This window comes from Lissotriton vulgaris, chromosome 12 (genome assembly GCF_964263255.1).
Source record: "Lissotriton vulgaris chromosome 12, aLisVul1.2, whole genome shotgun sequence".
In the NCBI taxonomy this organism is placed as follows: domain Eukaryota; kingdom Metazoa; phylum Chordata; class Amphibia; order Caudata; family Salamandridae; genus Lissotriton; species Lissotriton vulgaris.
In genome coordinates, this window is record NC_141700.1 from 410641839 (window position 1) to 410665134 (window position 23296).

Here is a 23296-nt window from a genome sequence, read left to right on the forward strand (position 1 = left end):
TATTTACTATGACGCGGCCGGTGCCCCCGGGGTCCTACAGACGGCGAGGACAGCGCCGCTCCAGTAAAACCGGCACCCTTCACTTCCCAGGCGTCTCCTCAGTTGTATTCCAGCGCCGATCTCTCCTGGCCCTGGCTTCCTCAGGGCCTACTGTTCCTCACAACCACCAGGCTCAACACTGGGCTGAAACTATCTTCTCAACAACGTTGGTGAGTGAAGCACTGCCAGGGGCAATCAGGGAAGTCCTTCAGCCAGAGCGTCCTGACAGGGGTCAATAGGGCTCAGGTGTAGAGGTGGGCTTCCACCTCAGATAGAACAATCTCCTCAGTAGGAGAGGGTAGTTGGGAGGGATTGGTCAGGGGTTCAAGGGGGAACGTCTCCCTGTAGTGGCTGTCTGTCACAGGGACAAACTAACTGCTCCCAGTGCGTCCTCCTCCTTTCACCGCTGCCTCACTCCTCCACTCTCTGGTCAGCACAAAATGGCTTCCCTGCATTCCGCCTTATATAGGCTGCCCTTCAGTGGTCCAGAATGGACCAGAAGGTTCTGGAATGCCCTATGTTGGTCTATGGCCAGGTTCTGTTGGTGACAGTTGGGGCAGTTGGTGGCCACCATTTTAGGTGGTGCCAACTTTCCTGTCAGAACAGGCCTCTGGACCTGAGGTAAAAAACTATGAGGGGGAGAGGGAACACCTATCCCCCTGGCCAACACCTATAAAAATCCAGTAGACACAAAAATTAATAAGGGTATGAGGGGCAAAAAGGGGACAAAATAAATAAAAATTAGGAGGGACTTCGCCAAAAAGTCAGACAGGTCTAACACGCGTCCCCCCCAGCTGAAAGTGGGGAGAACTACCCAACCCCTTGGGAGTCCTCATCACTAAGGCGGAAATACCTGGAGAGACCGTCTGCATTGGCGTGGTCCACTCCAGGCCGATGTTCCACCCGGAAGTCCATTCCCTGTAGGGAGATGGACCACCTCAACAACTTGGGATTTTCCCCCTTCATCTGCATCAGCCAACGAAGGGGTCGGTGGTCAGTCTGAACCAGGAAGTGCGAGCCAAAGAGGTATGGCCGCAGCTTCTTCAGAGCCCACACCACCGCAAAAGCTTCCCTCTCAATGGCACTCCACTTCTGTTCCCGGGGAAGCAGCCTCCTAGATAAGAAGACTACAGGTTGATCCAGGCCCTCTTCATTGAGTTGCGATAGCACTGCCCCAATGCCATGCTCTGATGCATCCGTTTGGACAATGAACTCCTTGGAGAAGTCTGGGGCCCTCAGGACCGGTGCCGCACACATTGCCTGTTTCAACTTTTCAAAGGCTTGCTGACAAGCCTTTGTCCAAACTACCCGTCGAGGTTGTTTCTTGGAGGTGAGCTCTGTGAGGGGCGCTACAATAGTGCCATACCCCTTCACAAAGCGACGGTAGTAACCTGTGAGGCCCAGGAAAGCTCGGACCTCAGTCTGTGTCTTGGGGGGTTCCCAGGCCATGATTGCCTCAATCTTCGCCTGCAGGGGCTGCACAGTCCCCCTACCCACCAAGTGTCCAAGGTACACAACCGACCCCTGCCCAATCTGGCATTTGCTGGCTTTGATGGTCAATCCAGCTTGTCTCAGGGCCTGGAGAACGGCCTGCAAATGCTGCAGATGGTCCTCCCAGCTGCTACTGAAGACAGCAATGTCATCCAAGTAGGCAGCAGAGAAACTCTCCAATCCAGAGAGGACCTGGTTCACCAGCCGCTGAAATGTGGCAGGGGCGTTCTTGAGCCCAAAGGGCATCACACAGAACTGGTAGTGTCCCTCAGGCGTGGAGAAGGCTGACCTTTCCCTTGCTCCATCTGTCAAGGAGATCTGCCAGTACCCAGAAGTGAGGTGAAAGGTACTCAGATATTGGGCAGCTCCTAGCCGGTCAATCAATTCATCCGCCCTAGGGATCGGATGAGCATCAGTCCTTGTCACTGAATTCAGTCCTCGGTAATCCACACAGAACCTCAGTTCAGGTGTGGTGCCTGGTGGTGCGGCTTTTGGCACGAGCACCACCGGACTGGACCAAGGGCTGTTGGAAGGTTCAATTACTCCCAGCTCTAGCATCTTGGCAACTTCTCCATGTATGCTAGCCTTCACCTTGTCAGACAGCCGGTAGGTCTTGGACTTCACTGGTGGGCTGTCTCCTGTGTCCACATCATGGGTACACAGGTGGGTCCTTCCCGGGACAAGGGAGAACAACGAAGAGTACTGCTCCAGTATCTGGCGGCAGTCCTCCCGTTGCTCAGGAGTGAGAGTAGGAGAGAGATTCACTCCCTCCACTGACCCATCCTTCTCTTGGGATGAAAAGAGATCTGGGAGAGGTTCGCTTTCCGCTTCCTCTCCCCCGTCAGTCACCATCATCAGCATGACTTCGGGCCTCTCATGGTGGGGCTTGAGTCTGTTGGCGTGTAGCACCCGTAGGGGCTGTCGAGGGGTCTTAAGGTCCACCAGGTATGTGGCCTTACCCTTCTTTTCCAACACCTCAAAGGGGCCTGTCCAGCGATCCTGGAGGGCGCTAAGCTCTCCAGGTTCCATCACCCACACTTTCTGTCCAGGCTCCAGTTCCACCGGGTGAGCGTTGTGGTCGTACCACTCCTTCATGACTGCCTGGCTGGCCTCCAAGTTGTCAGAAGCTTGCTTCCACAACTTCGCCATTTGGCTCCTGAAGGCCAGCATGTAGCTCACCACATCCTGGGGGGGTTTCCTGGGAGATTTCTCCCAACCATCCTTCACCAGGCTGAGAGGACCGCGTACAGGGTGCCCATACAGAAGCTCAAAGGGGCTGAAGCCCACTCCCTTCTGGGGCACTTCCCTGTAGGAAAAGAGTAAACAGGGTAGGAGGACATCCCATTTCCTCCGCAGGCTCTCAGGCAGACTTCTGATCATGCCCTTCAAGGTCTTATTGAACCTCTCAACCAGTCCATTTGACTGGGGGTGATAAGGAGTGGTGAACCGGTAGGTCACTCCACACTCCTTCCACATTGCCCGCATGTAAGCTGACAGGAAGTTGGTCCCCCTGTCGGACACAACTTCCTTGGGAAATCCCACTCGGGTAAAGATTCCCATTAGGGCTCTTGCCACTACAGGTGCAGTGACTGTCCTCAGAGGTATTGCCTCTGGGTACCGTGTGGCATGATCCACCAGTACCAGGATAAACCTGTGACCAGCTGCTGTCGGTGGATCCAAAGGCCCTACAATGTCGATGCCCACCCTCTCAAAGGGGGTGCTAACGACTGGAAGTGGTTCCAGGGGAGCTTTTAGCTTCACCCCTGTTTTCCCACTGGCCTGGCAGGTTACACATGTCCTACAGTATGTGTCGGACGCCACTTTCATTCGAGGCCAGTAAAAGTGGAGGACAAGCCGGGCAAAGGTCTTGTCCTGACCTAAGTGTCCTGCCAGGGGTATGGCGTGAGCCAGTTCCAAAAGAAAGGCTCGGTACTGTTGCGGGACTACCAAGGCCCTTGATGAACCAGGCAAGGGTACCTTGGGTTCACTGTAGAGAAGTCCATCCTCCCAGTAAATATGGTAATGTCCCGTAACATCACCTGCTGCTTGGGCTTCAGCCTGTCGCCTCAGTCCCTCAAGGGTGGGGCACTCCCGCTGCCCCTCACAGAATTCTTCCCTGGTAGGACCTCCCTCCACATGCCACTCCGCAGGGATGGGTAAATCCTCCAGAGAGTCTACTTCCCCCTCCACGGACTCCTGGTCCACCACCGCAGGTGGCCGATCTGTCTCATGGGGTGTGGAAGCCGGAGCAGGCTTTCTCTGTCTCCGGGTCTGTCCCTTCTTAGCAGCGGGTTGGGCCATTGTTCCAGGCTCCAACCCAGGCGAACTCCCTCTCCGGGCAGTCGCAGACCGTGTGCTGACACAGGCCCAGTCAGGTGTACCCAGCATCGCAGAATGCGTCCGGTATTCCACCTCTCTCCAAGTATTGTGTTCCATGTCATTCCCCAACAGACAATCGACTGGCACGGCAGGGCTTACGGCAACTCGAAGTGAACCTGCAACCCCCTCCCACTCAAAGGGAACCTCAGCCACTGGATAGTGGCCCATTCTGCCGTCAGCCATCGCGGCGGGGTGGAGTACATTAGGAACAACCTGCTCTGGGGACACCAACTGACTTCTCACCATAGTCATGCTGGCTCCTGTATCCCTCAGAGCCTCCCCTCTCTGGCCATTGATGGTAACCCATTGCCCATACTTTGTAGTATTTGGGGGCACCTGGATCTTTGGCACCATCTCCCGCTCTCCCAGGGACACTAAGGTGACACCCGCCCACTCACCCCCCTTATCTAAGGGCAACTCCTCCCCGAGCGCTACACTAGCTACTCCCGGTGACTTTCCTCCGGTGGGAGGGGGTGGTCTCTTTGGGCATCTGACATCTCCCTTATAATGTCCAACGCCACCGCATTCAAAACAGTGGGGAACCCTGGGCTGCTGGCTCTGGCCAGGATGAGGGTTCCGGGGCGGGTTTGCCCTAGGGGTGAAACCTGCTCCCTTCCCTTGGAAGTTATTTTGGGGACCTTTAGAGAACTCTTTCTTTTTCTCCCCCCCCCTCTTTCTTCTGGGGGGCGCCCTGTCCGGCTTTTTGAGATTCCCCTCCAGTCCCCTTGGTGGACACCCGGGTACTTGTCCAGATGTCCGCCTCCTCTGCAAGCGTCCGGGGATTGGTCAGCTTGCTGTCTACCAGGTGTTGGCGCAGCTCGGGAAAACATTTCTCGAGGAGGTGTTCTCTCAAAAACAGATCATACAGCCCCTCATAATCTTTTACCTCACTGCCCTTGACCCAACCCTCTAAAGCCTTTCTGGCGTAATCAAGGAAGTCCACCCAGTTCTGAGTTCCCATCTTGTGGCTCCCCCTAAACTTCTGTCGGTACCTCTCTGGGGTGAGCCCGAACTTCCTCAATAACGCCAGCTTCATGGTGGGGTAGTTTGTCTGTTCCTCTGGATCCAGGGCCAACAAGGTGTCCCGACCAGCAGGAGGCATGTACTTGTACAAACTACCCCCCCAGTGCTTCTCCTGCACTCCATGAACCTTCAAAGAAACCTCATAAGCGGCCAGCCACTTAGCAACATCATCCCCCTGACTGAAGCTCGCTATCAGGTCCTTTGGGATATAGGGTTTGGTCTCCCTGGCTGACTCTTTCGGTTCGCTGCCACCATTCCTAACAGGAGAGGACCCCCGTTGTAGACTTTGGAGCTCCAGTTCCTTTAGCCTAAACTCATGGACCATCCTCCTCTCCTCTTTCTCCTGTTCCAGCTTAGCCAGCTCCCACTTTAGTTGTCTTTTCTCCCTCCTGTCGGTGAGCTCAGCTTCTGTTAGGCTTCTCCCAGAAATGCTACTGCCCTTTCTGGAATAGGACACTGGTCCGGTGAGCAAGTTTTCCCCCTCATGGTGGAATAACTCCTCCACCCCCCCTTCTGTGCCCTGGTCAACCTCTTCATCCTCCTCCTTTGTCTCTTGGTGTGCCTCCACCCAGGCCCTAAGGCCAGTCTGGAGCTCCCCCTTCCTAGCACCATGTTTGAAGAAGACCCCCATCTGCTGGCAGAACATTCTCAACTGGGGCACGGAATAGACTTCCAGGTTTTCCACCGCAAACTCCATTGTGAGTCTGGCAAACCTGGATACACACCAGAGATTTCAGTGGGGTGAGGGTAACCTGAAACCAACTCCACCCACCACCAGGAATAAATTTAGAAAAAACAAAAAGACTAATTGGGAGGGCCGCAAGGAGAAAACTCCTGGTGTAGGTTAGGTGTATTACGCCAAATTACTAGTAAGTAGCTGCAACCAAGTCCGCAATCCCACCGCTAGGCACCAATATGTTGGAATTAGGTAGCCTGGCCTAGGGCAAGACTAACATTTTGAGGCACAGTGTAAAGGTTGCAGACCACCCAAAAGTAACTCCACGCAATAGCACTCAAAAAGAAAAACACTACACCAAAATTATGTGAAAATACGTGCTGTTTTATAAAAATAATATGCTCTTTGTTGTCAAAATTTACAGCTTAGGACATTTCAGGATTTTGTAGTCTCAGCAATTAAACTTCTAAAACTTCTAAGCAAATTATCAGTTAGATTCCAAATTACATTTCATTCAGTTGTCTTTAAATCAGAAAATCTACTTCCAGAAAGGTTCAATAATACAGTACACTTGTCAATAGAGTAATAATAACACTTCCAATTGGTTATCTAAACTCAACGTTCAGCATTAATTAGGCATTTTATCAGACTCCAGAATCAGCTTTAAAAGATTACTAAACAGTGCCCAATACTGGTCTCCCACAACACCAACCTCCCTCACTCCTGATTCCTGGCAGTTGAATTATCTGCTCAGTCTACCATTCAAACGATCTAAATCAGGTTCAGCAATTTTCATCTGTAGTCTCCCTCCTCCTTCACTGTTATTTTATAACTGACACCTCTCAGAAATTGAGGTAGCTCCAACTCTAGAAGGTACTCTTTATTCCCTCCTTCGTGAAGATTTGCTCCCCTCCCCTTTGGGTGACACTCCTTACTTGAAAGCAGATTTATCTGCGGTGACAGGGAAAGAACCCGCTTCACAGGGGCAGGGGAGGACTCAGCGCTGATGTCGATCACCAGCCTCCCGGTGCACCTCTCTCTCCTCTCCCGCTCGCGCTGAATTCGCTGGTAGCGCTCAAGCGGGGAGAGAGATTTCAGCAAATGGTTGGCGGCGGGGCTCCTCTGCACCCCCTCGCGCTCGCGCTCGCCTCACAATGGGGCGCTCGAGCTGAAGAGAGGATTTACCGCTGCCTCCGCTGCCAGGGAAACTCCCGGCGCCTCTCCCCAGAATCGCCGAGGGTCGCGCTGATCACCCGGGCATGCGCGGAGCTCCTTGGCAACTCCACCTCCGCTCCCGCCTGACTCCGTGGGTCGCGCTGATCCTCTGGGCATGCGCGAGGCGCTCTCAGGACGCTCCGCCTCACAGCTCGCCTCCGCTTCCGTCGTCTCCCGCGCAGGCTCCACAGCAAGACGCTGCCTCCTCCGGGCCTGCTCGATCTTAGGCCCCTCCTGTTCAAGGGAGTATAATCACTAGGGGCATGCGCGGAAGCGCTTCCACACTCCAAAACCTTGGGGATATTTACTATGACGCGGCCGGTGCCCCCGGGGTCCTACAGACGGCGAGGACAGCGCCGCTCCAGTAAAACCGGCACCCTTCACTTCCCAGGCGTCTCCTCAGTTGTATTCCAGCGCCGATCTCTCCTGGCCCTGGCTTCCTCAGGGCCTACTGTTCCTCACAACCACCAGGCTCAACACTGGGCTGAAACTATCTTCTCAACAACGTTGGTGAGTGAAGCACTGCCAGGGGCAATCAGGGAAGTCCTTCAGCCAGAGCGTCCTGACAGGGGTCAATAGGGCTCAGGTGTAGAGGTGGGCTTCCACCTCAGATAGAACAATCTCCTCAGTAGGAGAGGGTAGTTGGGAGGGATTGGTCAGGGGTTCAAGGGGGAACGTCTCCCTGTAGTGGCTGTCTGTCACAGGGACAAACTAACTGCTCCCAGTGCGTCCTCCTCCTTTCACCGCTGCCTCACTCCTCCACTCTCTGGTCAGCACAAAATGGCTTCCCTGCATTCCGCCTTATATAGGCTGCCCTTCAGTGGTCCAGAATGGACCAGAAGGTTCTGGAATGCCCTATGTTGGTCTATGGCCAGGTTCTGTTGGTGACAGTTGGGGCAGTTGGTGGCCACCATTTTAGGTGGTGCCAACTTTCCTGTCAGAACAGGCCTCTGGACCTGAGGTAAAAAACTATGAGGGGGAGAGGGAACACCTATCCCCCTGGCCAACACCTATAAAAATCCAGTAGACACAAAAATTAATAAGGGTATGAGGGGCAAAAAGGGGACAAAATAAATAAAAATTAGGAGGGACTTCGCCAAAAAGTCAGACAGGTCTAACACCTACCCTCTGTTCCTTTTCTTAGTCCCCGCCCTCTTGGAAATCTGCTTTCTGTACCTCAGCATATTGGTCCTGTCTGCTGACGGTAGTTTGCCATAGTAGCTGTGAATGGTGGCCCATGGCAAGTCTTTGACTTCATGAGGGCTCTAAGATTTCAGATTTCACAGGGCCAGCGCGGTTTCATTGCCTCAATAACTTCTCCGTGTCAGTATTGGAATCGCTGTTGACAGACTACTTCACAACCGCTTGCACAGAAAAGGAGCTGGAATGGAACTTGATAAACACATGTGTGAGCAATTATACAGGAAATGTTTCCACTGAGTCAGCAGTGCTGCTTTTGCATTTTTTTTTTTAAACAAAACCTTTTGAAGCTCGCTTTGAAACCCTATATTTTCTGCAGTTTGTACCGTTCCAGGTTTTGCTACTCACATTTTGCAAATGCATAGGTGAAGGTAGCAGTATGGGCTTCTGTACCAAATGTGAAGGGGAATAAGGTATGTTTGTGTTTTGTATATATCGGCTATCTTCAGTTTTCAGGGACAAGGAACCTTTACTCATTTCTAGCTTATGTCTAATAATCTATGCTTTGTAAGTGGGGTACTGTTAAACACTGTATTTGTTCACATGTTTTTAGTGACTCTTTCACTGGTTGAGTCTAGGGATAATTCAGTTTGTTTACATAACTGTGCCTATGTTCTGAAATGTATTTGAATTCTCTTAGGGTGACAACTAGAAACTGTATTTAACACCTTGGCTGCTACGCGTTTTCCCCCTGGGTGCTGAAGATCCTTGAATCGTATAGGATCGTGACAAGGTCAACTCGTCATAAGCACAGGGCAGGTAAAGCCCATGACCAGTTGACCTTGTCATTAGCATGGAAGGGGTTAATCTGTAATATTTATGAAATACGTGTATTTGTTGTACAGCATTCCTGCCCACCCGGCCAATCACTTCGCAATAAAAGGGTTCATGAAATATGTGCAATATTTCTTATTTTTTTAAATGGGAAAAATTGACTAGTTGTGTTAAGATAATGATTGTTGTTATTATTACACATTTTTATATCGCACTCCATTGCATGTGTAGTTGGGATTTTGCTAGGCAACTGAGCTTTTGAGACATTTTTACCCAAGTATTTTATCATTGCGTTATGATTTTTTGAACTGTTCATTTAATGATGATGAACAGCACACTGGCACATTTTGCCCAGTGCTCACTCTTTAGTTCAGAACTTGTTGACAAAATGAAGATCTTGTATTCTCCTTTGAATGATGAAAGACCTATTTGGAGAAGTAGGATTCCACTTCTTTGATCCACAAGTCACACACAGTCTGCACTGGGCTCTTAATCCACTGAGCTATCTTCCTGGTTTTGTCTTTGTTAAAATTGTTGAATGAGCACAGGTTTTCCTTTATTGAGTGTGTTTTCCTACTTTGCAGGTCTGCCTGAAGACCTACGTACTAAGGAATATAAGCCTGCTGTGGACCCCCCCTGCATTATTGAGAAGCTCTGCAGTCTTCATGATGGTATTCTTCTAGAAGCAAAAGGAGTGAAGGAGCATTTCTGGAAACCGTACATCAGGAAGCTTTTTGAGAAAAAGGTTTGTCATACTAGCCTGGCAGTAGATGATACATGCGTTTCGAACATTTCAAATGTCACTGTATTTGCAGTTGTCATTTGTAAGTATATGTTATGTGCAAATAGTAGCAGTGTGTATAGAGGAAGAGGTATAGACTCCACTTGACAAAAGAAGTATGTGCTCATTAGGTTGGCCATAAATGTGCCTATTTTTCTTTTCAGGTTCTTAAGGGGAAGGAGGAAAATCTTACTGGATTCCTGGACTCTGGGTCCTTTGGAGATAATTTGTAAGTGATGAAAATAAACCATTACCTTTTCTGAATTGTATTCGAAGTTCACATGTGCAAGCAAAGTTTTTGTGCATGGAGTAACCTCCTTATTTTTCTATCCCTAGTCCTAATAATGTGGTAAACCACAAAGGTATCAGCAGCAGTTCCAGTATATTTCTCACTTACAATTAGGCTGAGAGAAAACTAATTTTCCAGTATATTGTGGTCCGTTATTTTGTCACAGTTCACACAGAAGTCCAGCTCCGCTTGTTTTTGGAATCTGTTTAGAATCTTCCTATAAATTGAAGATCACACTTGGCACATGGTGGTGAACTTTTTCTCAATAGTGAGACCAAAGAGTGGATGACGATGGAATGTGTACAACTTCTTGACAGCCTGGTCTTGTTTGATGCCCACTGGCGGTCGATGAGACGTGTGCACTGCTGTGAATTACTTCTCATATCCTACACTCTGTTTCCTCCTCTTTAGGCAATCAGTGCATTTGCACTCTTAATTTCAATCAAGCACCTTAAGGTGAATTAAGTTCTACTGTGTCTTTTGGAAAAAAGACCTTTAATTGTCCTTCTAAATGGGCTGTAAAACACAGACAGCATCTCAAATAGTGAAAAACCATGGTATAGTTCTCTGAAGTGAGACTCACAATTTTAGGTCCTCCGTTATATAGTTAGATGGGAAATTCTGAAAGTAACATAGTCAGGTGCTGCAATCATAGCCATTTTTGTATACCTTACTCCAACTATTCTTCTCTAGTACTCTGTTGCCCCACATTAACCTTTTCTTTCTAGGCATCTAAGAGTTCCAATGGGTGAACTTGCACTCTGTCTACTCAACGTAATGGGCTATTTCGCAGTCTCTTTCTGTATATCTTCTGTGCATAGAATCAGTGGATTACTAGGCCTGGGCAGAGTTCGTGGAGTTCCTCTACGTGTAACTCCATGAAGTGACAAAAAAACTCTGCAGAGTTCCTCAAGCTTCCGTTCGTGCTTATCTTCCGAGCGGGGAACAAACTCTGCTGCGCTATGCAGATCGGGGGAAAAACTCTGCGAAGCAGAGTTTTCTGCACTCCGCGAGCTCCACAGAGTGCAGAAAACTTCGCAAACGTAGTGGAGTTCAAAATCCGGGCCTATAGATTACCACATATAGTGTACATGTTCTGACCCGTTCATTATGCTGTGCATGTGAATTTCACTACCATCATGAATTCAAAACAGTTTGTATTGACAGATAGCCAGGAGTCTGTCTATTTTACAGTTTACCAGACTGCATTGTAGGTAGCTGTTGTTGGAGTACATGGACTAGGAACTTGGTGTATCATAGTTGGTGTTTTTAATTTTACCTGTACACAACTCGGTACATATGAGTTGTTGAATATTTTAGCAGTCATTGTACTGATTGATGTTTGTAATCCCTTATGGTTGTTTTCATTCCAAGGACTAATTTTTGCTTATATGACGGGAAGAAATAATAAGTGAGAGGGTAAAAAACGATTTGAAAGTCTTTCATTGCACCATCAAGGAAGACACTTACTTTAAACAAGGCCATGTTTTCTACAATTTTTCTGCTTTGCAGGACCACAGAGAATCATCTGCCTTCTTGGGTCGTTCTATTCACGTTTTGAGAAGCAGATGTTTGATGTATTTTTCCAGAACTCTGGTGGATGCAACTACAGATTAGTTTGTATTTAACCAATAGCACAGCTTCACCTACAGCTACAAACATTTGGTCATCAGGGCACCACTGATTGGTGTATTGTAAACAGTTATTTGCATTATTTGAGGCAACAATTGAATGGGCAGATGTGACAAAGGTAAAGAGCAATGTTTTGGTTGTGTTCTGCATTAGGGATTTCAGTGGTTAGATTGTTGAGCCCTGGTCTCACTCCCTTCATGTCTATACGGCCCATGGAGTATACATTGGCAATATCTTCACAAGTGCAATCCGATTCACATGACCTTTATTGCTTGAAAGGTAAGCCAGTCCCATTTCTCTCCTATAACGGTGATCCATAATTATTCTTAGCAATAAAAGGGTGCGCTATCGCCAACACAACTATGATGAACATCATTGTTTTTATGATAGGCATCCGACCTAGAGGGAGTGAACTGCAGCTGATCCTTTGAGAGTGGCTACCCGCAGTCCTTTATGTTTTTTTAATTTTGGGATTAATCGCGTTAGCACTTGAGTACTGGATGTTCGAGGCATGTGGGCTGCTGAATTCTGCTGAATTCTGCTGCTGACTGCTGGGGCAAGTTGGTAGTCATCCTGTGATTCTGGGCAAATCACTTAATCTCCCCATGCCTAATGAAAGGCATGGGGAGATTACAAGGCTCATGTAAAGCGCTCTGAAACCTTCGACTCGAATTTGTGCTATATAAAACTCCAACCCAAAACAAGCACTGGCGTTGCCAATAGGTCTCGCATTAGGAAAGTGTGAGCTATTGGTATTGTAAATGACAATTATTTTTTTTTTATATGTGTTGGCATTGAAAATATATAAATTAATAGCATTGTTATTTACAAAGCCAATAGCTTACACTTTCCTAATGCGAGTCGTATTGGCTATGTGAATGCTTGTTGTTAGCCAGCAAGGACAGTGCTGTTGTAGTGCTGAGGGATGCTGTTATGGTGCTGAGTGATGTGGTGGTGTATTAGAGTGATGTGGTGGAGTCCCAGAGTGATGTGGTGGTGTCCCAGAGTGATGTGGTGGTGTCCCAGAGTGATGTGGTGGTGTCCCAGAGTGATGTGGTGGTGTCCGTGAGTGATGTGGTGGTGTCCCAGAGTGATGTGGTGGTGTCCCTGAGTGATGTGGTGGTGTCCCTGAGTGGTGTGGTGGTGTCCCTGAGTGGTGTGGTGGTGTCCCTGAGTGGTGTGGTGGCGTCCCTGAGTGATGTGGTGGTGTCCCTGATTGATTTTGTGGTGTACACCAGTGATGTGGTGGTGTCCCTGAGTGCTGTGTTGGTGTCCCTGAGTGCTGTGTTGGTGTCCCTAAGGGCTGTGGTGGTGTCCCTGAGGGCTGTGGTGGTGTCCCTCAGTGCTGTGGTGGTGTCCCTGAGTGGTGTGGATGTTTATACAAGTGCATTTAAGTTGTGGCAGGTAAAAAACAATGCATTTTCATGCGTCATCAATTTAAAGGATGAGGTGAACATTGTGATAGGCCATGGGCGGACCCAAAACATGAATGAAAACCGATTGAGCCAATGCCTGAAGGGGACTGTCGGAAACAAGCCAATGGCTGAAGGGGGCTGACTAAAAGCCTCTTACTGTATGTATGCAAGTGTGGTGTGGTGTAGTGTAATGTGCCAACATAAGGTTTTGCTAAACAGCTAAAGCAGTCTATATTGAGGCCTAAAACCCCCGAACAGAAAATGAAGTTCTATTACAGGTCTCTGCACTGTAGGACTCTCCCATGAGCCCTCCTCCCTGTGCTCGCCGCATGTACTACTACAAAAAGAAAACTAAAAGGTGAAACCTGCAAAACGAAAGTAACGCTGCCCAAGTAAAACAAGATAGCAGGGCTTAGCACCAATGGAAGTTGTGAGTGGGAGCTTCAGAAACTCCAATAGCTGCATTTTGAAAGTGGTATGAGGGGGGCAGAGCGCGGAAAATTTCGGGACCTATACACTTTGCCTTGGAGAAAGAATGTGGGTGCGTGCCCTGCTGACCTCATTGAGATCACTCATAAGCAGGCACAATAAACAGAGACCCATGAGGATGGGCATAAAACAAAGAGGGATGGTGTTAATCCCAGGCACCTGGGCAGTGTGTGTTCTAAGTATCTGAAAGAGACACGTTAGTGATAGATTCCTTACCTTAGAATTCCTTACCTTAGAATATCCCCAGGCGTCAGACTGGATCCGGAAACTTTTGCGTAGCAGTACCCTAGCGCGTCGGTAGGCGTCGTCTGCGGCTCCGCGTCCGTCGTCGGCGTCGTGGGCGCCGTGATGACGTCGTCGGAGTACTTAGACGCCGCCTCCGCGTGCTGACGTCAGTTCTTCTTTTTTCCGTGCCAGCCAGCGCAGATCTGGAAAGAGCAGTTCCCTAGTCACTGTTTGACTAAGTTTTGGTGATCTTTTGATCCATTTCGAAGTCTGTACGACTCCGACGGTGCCTGTAGGGATGCCCGGATTCAAGCATTGCGACGAGTGCGACCGTACCATGTCGGTCACGGATCCCAACCGCCTGTGCCTGACGTGTTTGGGCGTCGACCATGACGACGAGGCCTGCCCCGACTTTCGGACCCTTTCGAGGAAGGCCAGGCGGGAGCGGTCCCGCAGGCGACTCGAACTCTGGCAGTCGGCCCCGCGCCGTGTAAGGTCCCGGTCCCGGTCCCACGGGAGGTTGAGGGACAGGTCGCGGGGACGGAGCCGTCACAGCTCCGGGAGTCGGCACCACTCCTCCGGGTCCAAGTCGTCAGGTAAGAAGCATAAGAAGTCAAAGAGACATCATCGCTCTTCTGACTCCCTCCGACGCTCGCGCGATGCGGCCGGGGGTTCGGGTGACACCGCCCACGCGGCTCCTCGGGAGTCGCGGGCGCCGCGTCCAGCCCCATTCCCTCCGGTCCCTGGGCTGAACGCGACGCCGGAGGAGATTGAGAGTTTCCTCATGGCCATGAGGTCCCTTTCTCCTCCGACGGGTTCCGCGGCGCCTTCGGGCCCAGCGAACCCGTCTGGGGGCCCTAGTGGGTCGGGTGCTTCGGCCCCGACGCCGCCGACGCCTTCGGGCCCGGCGCCGCAGGGCCCCACGATCCCGACACCGCCGGTGCCCTCGGGCCCGGCGCCGCAGGGTACAGCGGCCCCGGCGCCGTCGGCGCCTTCGGGCCCGGCGCCGCAGAGCGCCGCTGGACCTTCCTCGGGCGATGGATCGTCACTGGTGGACCTTACGACCCCCCCGGCGTCGGTCCGTGTGGTGTCCCCTCCGGCGCCGTCCCCGGGTGGCGCCGTCCCCGATGCATCCTTTCATTCGGTTCCGATGTCGGGACGACGCCTATCGGAGCCGATCCTGATGCCGTTTGGAGATTTTAGCTTCTACGAACCGACCTCATACTATTACGACCCTGAATCTCAGGAGATGAGGGATGAGGAGGATTGGGAGGGGTCTGAGGACCCTCTGGCCAGGGAGTGCCAGTCTAACATGGACTGGGCAGGAGACCTTGGGGAAGGCAGTGGCCTGGACACCTCTCCAGACACTGGATTTGTCTCTCCTCCTACCGTGGCTTCGAAGGAGGGAGCTACCTATGGTGTGGTGTTGACGAGGGCTGCCAAGGCCTTGGGCCTTGAGCTCCTCGTCGTGGCCGTGAGGACTAACCTCCTCACTGAGGTCCTTAAGCCGCAGTCATGCTCCATGGAGCCTCTGCTGCCGTTTAATGAGGCCTTGACGGACGTTCTTTTGGGCACTTGGTCCAGGCCCGCTACGCGTTCGCCTGTAGATAGGAACGTGGCCAGATGCCACCGACCGGCCCCGGGCGACCCATGTTTCCTGTCCTCCCACCCCACCCCCGAGAGTCTGGTCATCCAGGGCTCTAATTCCCAGACCGCATTCCCGACGGCCCCGCCGGACAGGGAATCCAAGAGGTACGAGAACTATGGCAAGAAGATCTTCTCGTCCCTTAGTTTGGGACTGCGGTCTTCCAACACCGCATGCCTCTTGGGCCGCTACACCCACTCTCTGTGGGAGACGGTGGCGCAAGTGCTGCCAGAGTGCCCGTTGGAGGTACGGGCCAAACTCAGCCAAGCCCTTGTGGAGGGCCGGGACGCAGCCAAGTATTCAATCAGGTGTGGGCTGGATACTACTGACTCGCTGGGCAGAGCGATGGCTACGACGGTGGCGGTACGACGCCACGCCTGGCTGAGATCCGCCAATTTTTCGGCAGACGTCCAAAACACCCTTATGGACATGCCGTTCGATGGCCGTCGCCTCTTTGGCGACAAGGCAGACCACGCCCTTGAGCGCTTTAAGGACTCCAGGGCTACGGCCAAGTCCTTGGGCCTCTCGGCCAAGCGCCAGCAAACGGGTGCCTTTCGCTCCTTTCGTGGCCAAGGAAGGGGCGTCCCCACACGTGCCGCCAGCCACTCGCCGCAAACTGTCGTCCAGCGAGGCGGCGGCCGTGGAAACCGCCGTGGAGGCGGTCGGGGAAACAGGCGGAGTCAGTCCATACCTGCCCCCGCGGCATCCACCTCTAAACCCTCCTAGTCCGTGCTTTTCGGCCCATGTGACGCCAATGGGAGGCAGGGTTCGCCATCACCACTCTCACTGGGGCACTGTCACTTCGGACAGGTGGGTGCTGCAGATCGTTCGGAGGGGCTACTCCCTCCCCTTCGAGACGACCCCTCAAGCCATGCCACCGCAACACCACCGCGTATCGGGGGATCACTTGCGGCTCCTGCAGGAGGAAGTTTCGGCCCTCTTGGCCAAGGGGGCCATCGAGCGCGTTCCTGGGCCAGAAGTAGGACGTGGTTGCTACTCCCACTACTTCCTGGTACCCAAGAAGGGCAAAGGGAATTGGAATTGGAATTGGAAGGTTCTTATATAGCGCATGGCTACTCGGAAGCATCCCAGCGCCTAAAGAAGGATGGAAATTGATGCAAAGACTAGGAAAAGGGAAAGCTGGTTTATGGCCTAGGAAACAATGATGTTTTTAGTTGTTTTCGGAACACCAAAAGGCTGGGTTCTAGACAAAGTGATAGTGGTAGGGCATTCCATAGTTTCGCCGCGTTTCGGGAGAAAAGGCGGTCCCCAGATCGGACTTTATTGGTCCTGGGCGTTATGAGGAGGTTTTGGTGGTTAGAGCGAAGGTGCCTCGATGGAATGTATGGTCTGATCATATCCTTCAGAATGGGGGGGCCGTTCCCATGGAGAGTTTTATGAACCAGACAAAGAGTCTTGAAATGGATTCGCTCCTTTATTGGGAGCCAGTGTAAAGCCCTTAATGCAGGGGCTGCGGTGGTACGACGGCTGGTTCCAGTAAGTAGCCTTGCTGCAGAGTTTTGAGCTATCTGCAGTTGACGGATGACTGAAGTGGGGGCTCCTAAATAGAGAGCATTCCCATAGTCCAGCCTGGATAAAATGAGGGACTGGACTATGGTTTTCTTCGCAGTTTCCGGCAACTGGGGAAGAATTTTCCGGATGGTTTTTATTAGACCGAAGCACGTAGCCACTGTCTTTTTCGCCTGAGTTTTAAAAGAGAGCTCCGTGTCGAGCCAGAACCCTAGGCTTTTTATCTCCGTTTTGGGGGTGGGCCCGGGTCCCATGCAGGAAGGCCACATGGAGGGGGTGTTAAAGGAGGCCTTTCTTCCGAGCAACATCAGCTCGGTTTTTCCTCCATTCAGTTTTAGTTGGGAGGCATCCATCCATCCTGCGACTTCAACCAGGCAGCTACAGAGATTGTTTTGAGGGGAGTCTGCCTGGGTGAGGGAGACTACTAGCTGGGTGTCGTCAGCGTAGCTCACCAATTGGATTCCGAAAGGGGCTACTACCTCTGCCAAGGGGGCCATATACACATTAAACAGTGTGGGGCTAAGGGAAGAACCCTGTGGCACCCCACACTGTAATGGTATTGGGAGGGAGCAGTTGGTGTCTGAGAAGACTTTAAAGAATCTGTTACTGAGAAAAGATTCAAGCCATGCAAGAGCTTTGCCTGTAACTCCAATTCTCTCTAGGCGGGCGAGTAGGACACGGTGGTTAACCGTGTCGAAGGCGGCGCTGAGGTCCAGGAGGATAATGGCTGCGCTGCCACCTGCGTCCAGAATCCTCCTGGATACCTCAACCACCCTCAGCAAGGCTGTTTCAGTTCCCTGTCCTTTTCGGAAACCTGTTTGTGTGGGATGGAGCAGGTTTTGAGACTCCAAGTATGATGCCAGTTGTTTGTTGACCCACTTTTCAGCCAGCTTACTAATACCGGGGAGGAGGGAAATGGGACGGTAATTCGAGAAATCCTCAGGGTTAAGGTTTGGTTTTTTTAACAAGGCCTTTACCATGGCTAGTTTCCAATCTTGAGGGACTATCCCAGAGTCCAAGGAGATGTTAACTAGATCAATGATGTTTCTACTAACATGGGGAAGGACCAGTTTCAGGATGGACATAGGAGCGGGATCAAGAGGGGAACCACTCTTTATGGAGTTGAAAAGGGAGGGGAAAAGTTCGTCACTGAGGGGGTGAAAAACTGCTAAACGAGGTGAGGTGGAATTAGTATCGTCCCTTGATGGTGGATTGGGCTCTACTTCTGGGGATGGGGGGAGGGAGAGTAGAATTTTTTCGATTTTCGTGGCAAAGAAATTTGCTAAGCCCTATCTTGGATCTGAGGAACGTCAACGGCTTCCTCTGGAAGGAGAAGTTCAAAATGCTGACACTGGCTCAGGTCTTGGCTGCCCTAGACCCAGGAGACTGGATGGTAGCGTTGGACTTGCAGGACGCGTATTTCCACATCCCCGTCCTACCGGCCCACCGGCGTTACCTGCGGTTCACGGTAGGCCACGAGCACTTTCAGTTTACCGTGCTCCCCTTCGGCCTTACCAGCGCCCCACGGGTCTTCACGAAGGTGATGGTGGTGGTCGCAGCTCATCTGCGCAGGTTAGGGGTGTCAGTCTTCCCCTACCTAGACGACTGGTTATTGAAGGCGGGCTCGCGCCAAACAGTCGTCAGCCACCTCCAGACTACGGCAAATCTCCTGCACCAGCGGGGATTTTCCATCAATGTGCCGAAGTCACACCTGTGCCCCTCTCTTAAGCTCCTTTTCATCGGAGCGGTTCTCGACTTGGCGCAGTTTCGGGTTTACCCCTCCCGAACAGCGGGTTCGGGATATACAGGCTCTGATTCCGATCTTCGGGCCGTTATCCTGAGTTTCAGTCAGGTTGACACTGCGGCTTCTGGGGCTGATGGCCTCCTGCATCCTTCTGGTGCATCACGCACGGTGGCGCATGCAGGCTCTGCAGTGGGACCTGAAGTTTCAGTGGGCCCAGCATCAGGGCAACCTGTCCGACCATGTCCTGATCTCGGAGGGCACTGCGAGACAGCTGCAGTTGTGGCTCACGGACCGCGATTGGGTCAACGGCAGATCCCACTCCCTTCCCCAACCGGAGCACGTAGTTGTGACGGACGCGTCCCTCCAGGGCTGGGGAGGCCACTTGCGAGAGGCGGAGATCAGAGGACTCTGGTCTCCGGCGGAGTCCCGGCTCCATATCAATCTTTTGGAGCTGCGGGCGATTCGTCTGGCACTGAAGGCATTCCTCCCGTCTGTCCGAGGGAGTGCAGTGCAAGTGTTCACGGACAACACCACCGCTATGTGGTACTGCAACAAACAGGGCGGAGTGGGGTCGTGGACCCTTTGCCAGGAGGCTCTGCGTCTCTGGCAATGCATCAGGGCCTGACTCTGGTGGTTTAACACCTGGCAGGTTCTCTGAACGCCAGGGCAGACAAACTCAGCTGTCGGTGCTCGATGGATCACGAATGGCGTCTGAACTCGGGCGTGGCGCAAGGCCTATTTCTGTGATGGGGAGAGCCTTGGTTAGATCTATTCGTCACCGAAGAGAACGCGCAATGTCATCAGTTCTGCGCGTTGGAATTTCCAAGGTGGCACTCGCTCGGAGACGCTTTTCATCGCGAGTGGAGCTGTGGTCTGTTGTACGCCTTTCCGCCCAGAGTGCTGAAGAAGATCAAGTACGACCGGGCACAAGTCGTCCTTGTGGCTCCGGACTGGGCACGAAGGTACTGGTATCCCGAGCTACTCAGTATGTCAGTCGATCCCCCGGTTCGTGTGCCTCTTCAGGAGGACCTTCTGTCGCAGCAGCAGGGGACGGTCCTCCACCCGAACCTGTCCAGTCTCCACCTCCATGCTTGGAGATTGAGCGGCGACAGTTGAGGCCATTTGACTTGCCTCCTGAAGTTTGCAACATCATTCTGGCAGCCAGGCGTCCCTCCACAAAGTCGGTAAACGCCTGCAGGTGGAACAGATTTGTGGCACGGTGCACAGCAAAGGCTGTGGATCCCCTCAATGCCCCTCTCTCTGAGGTTCTCCTCTTTCTTCTCTCTCTTGCCCAGCAGGGCTCTGCTCTGGGCACTGTCAAGGGCTATCTTTCAGCTCTTTCAGCCTTTCTGAGGCTGCCTGACCAACCTTCTTTGTTCAAGTCCCCTATCGTTAATCGATTCCTGAAGGGCATCACACATACCTTTCCTCCTGTTCCCTTCGTGATGCCTCAGTGGGACTTGAACCTGGTTCTAACGTTTCTGATGTGCGCTCCCTTTGAGCCACTTCACAACTGTCCTCTTCGCCTTCTTTCTTTGAAGACTGCCTTCCTGGTAGCCATCACCTCTGCCAGGAGAGTGAGTGAGCTCCAGGCTCTGTCTTGTAAGCCTCCTTTCCTTTCAGTCCATCTGGACAAGGTTGTATTACGGACAAGGCCCTCCTTCTGTGGTAAATAAAATTACCGGGACTATTTTTCCATACATTACTAACAATAAGTTTAGCTCATAAAATGAGAGGCAGAGTCCGTGGTATCTGAGTCATACGGGCTTTAATTAAGATGACTCGAGTCACTGAGAATCGGGTTCCATCACCACTAAGGTTCAGGAAGGGATATCTAACGTTTTATTAACATCTCACATTATATATAGTAAAACCATACAATTGCAATGAATACAGTAGGCGTAACAAGTGAGAAGAGAGAGAGATAAGAACATATGGGCGTAAAAGAAGGCGTGTAAGGAGGCGTACACAGGGGTGTGCACTTGATGAGTCATAGAAGTGTTATAGGTGGGTGGATGCATAGAGAAAGTCTGCAGGGTCAGCAGAAACCTTTACCCTACATGTGCGCGTAACTGATCATGACGTGAGATTGACGTGCAACTGGGGAGAGCTGGGGGGTTGACTTTTAGCACTAGTAGAGGAGCCTGGAGTCTGGGATGTCAGAACGACCTGCACCTTTGGCATATCGGATATCTTGTGTTTGGAGGATGTATTATCTGAAGGAAAGGTCTCTCGAGCAGAGGCCGTTCATCACTAAATGCTAGTGGGTGCATATATTTCTTCGTGCAATGCGCGGGGCCATGGGCCTACTATGGCAACGGGTTCAGTAAATCACTTGCATGGAGACAGAAAGGCTAGGCCCTATGCTCTGCAGGCGGAAGATGTTTACCTATTTCACTAGACTGGAATGTGTTTTTGCGGAGGCTGAGCAGATAACTGTAGGCAAAATACCGTCTTGGCAGGCAGGCAGGCCAGGCCGGCACCTCTCGGCTGGGCAGGGAGTAAGGTAGAGGTCAGGGATGCATATCTAAGCTGCAGCTTTCAGAGACAGAAGAGGCTCGGAGCCTGAATTCCGGGCCTGGCTCGGCTGGGGCACGAAAACGTGTGCTTCGCGATATTTTAAAAGTGTACCATGTAAATGCATTAGAAACGTAGACCTCAGTGCAGAATTAACATTACATTCATGGAAGGCCTAAATACTGACATGCTAACAGTAGACGGAAATGCAGGGGCATTGTTATGACAGGCACGGGAAGGGAATTACATGATAACATGGACATACATGGGGCATAGGTACGTGGATAGGGTGCGAGGGGGGGACACACTGACTACCTAAAAATTTCTATTTCCTCATTCCCTCCTTGGCCCCTACTGCGCCCTTTAGGATATATCTATTTTCATGAGACCATCTATTTGTTCATATAACATCATTTGCTCGTCTTTCTTTATTCGAGCACGGGAACGTGAACGTGGACGGGGAATACAAGCAGTGGCACACAAGCCGCAAATCGCTGGGCCACATTGCAGACAGAGACAACAACTGAATAGTATGAGCAGTATTATTCCTAGGAATGACAATACTTTCCATCCCCAGGCTGAGATCACACTCCAGAGCCAACCGGACCAAGTCCAAGTGCCAGGATTCTGGTGTATCTGGTGAGCTATCTTATGGAGTCTTGTTATTGCTGAATACACTGATGGTGCGTTATTAGGAATAAACACACAACAACTGGAGCCGATCACTCTACAAGCTCCGCCCCTATCGGCCAGGATGACGTCAAGAACAAGGCGGTTCTGAAGAACAACAAGTCTCATAGCAGACTGCTCCTCAGTTAAGTTACCTAGGGCAGAAGTAGTTTCGTTCACTACTGCTTCCAATGTTCTGGTTAATCTACGTATTAATTTACTATTTTGAATGGGACCTATGAAGAAAAAGAATCCTTTATTGAAATCTGTATATTGCTCCAATGTTGTCTCAGTCTGATCGACAATTGGGGACTCGATCTCCCTCTTGTGTCTTACATGTACTAGTCGGGAATCTCGATGATAATTGGATGGGGCTAGAAAAACTGGTGGTAATAGGAATGCAATATAACATGTTCCACCCCAATCTAAGGGCAGACGTACATAAGCTGTCGGACCACAAATAAAATAGGAATGGCGGGAAGCTTTGAAAGTAGACTTTCCTTTATCACTGAATTCGACCACAGTATTACAATCACTGTGTCCTAGGTGCACTGAACCATTTTTCCTAACGCATAATTCACCTTTCACTGGTAAGACTGTTATAAACGGTAAATCTGTATTGGCCTCGGACTGGACATTCAGAATCATGAGGTTAAGGGAAAAATTTCCTAATTCGTACACTTCATTTTCTAGATCGGTCCCTGTCCTTTGGGGAAAACCGTCCTGGTCTGGGAAACATGCTTTATTCATAACTGTATTCAGGTCTCCCCATATCCAATCGCTCTGGGAAACTGTGGACTGACTGCCTAGTGATGACATTAAAGCAAACCATGCTGCGCACGAACCATTGTGCGAAAACGGATAAGGAAAGAGGGGAGAGCTCCCTTCATTTTCTGATAAGGTGGGAGTCGGCCACATACCCAGCAATTCGTGACATTGCTGGTCTGGTGAGAATGGTGTAACATACGGATAAAAGTGTTGTTGCGCAGTGCTAGTCGATAGGATAGTTCGTGAGGTGGCAGGTCCCTAAATGTGTGTTCTACAGTGTCATTGAAAGAAGAATGTACATGTGAACCAAGCGGAGGAAAGAAAACATGTAGCGTCAAGCTTACACATATAATCGAAACACTTAAAAAGAACATAATGATTAAAGTAATTATGCATCTGCTGCGTAGATTTTTGCAGTATTTATCTTTCATATTTCTCTGTCTATCTCTCTCACTATTTGGGTCTACAGTCTAATACATGTCAGGAACCTGTCTAACCGCTTCACCCGAGGGGGACTTAAACAATGAAACACTGTCTGACTTACTAGACCGTAATTTAGACCTGTACTCCTGTTGCAGAGTTTTTTCTAGCAAAGGGAGTTTAGTGTCAATATCGGAACAGTTCTCAGAAACCTTCGCGAAACAGTCTTTGGAATCCTTTCCTGAGCCAAGTCCATGAAATCGCTTCACGTGGTGGGCATGGATCCAGCCCTTACGTCCTTCCACTTTGATAGCCGTCCTCGTCGTCAGTAGCACAAGTTTCGGTGACTTCCAACGCGGCTCCAGGGGGCTTAAC

The 23296-nt window shown here is 51.0% G+C and overlaps 1 protein-coding gene and 1 pseudogene across 1 annotated transcript in view; both read left to right on the top strand.

Moving 5' to 3' along the window:
* RBL2 (RB transcriptional corepressor like 2) overlaps positions 1-23296 on the top strand; it is a 1013578-nt gene that overhangs the window by 306951 nt on the left and 683331 nt on the right. Inside the window, exons 6-7 of the mRNA XM_086945179.1 lie at positions 9382-9542; positions 9743-9807. Of these exons, the coding sequence (XP_086801305.1) occupies positions 9382-9542; positions 9743-9807 (226 nt within the window). The remainder of the gene's footprint in view (positions 1-9381; positions 9543-9742; positions 9808-23296) is intronic.
* LOC147674106 (uncharacterized) overlaps positions 13336-23296 on the top strand; it is a 31159-nt pseudogene continuing 21198 nt past the window's right edge.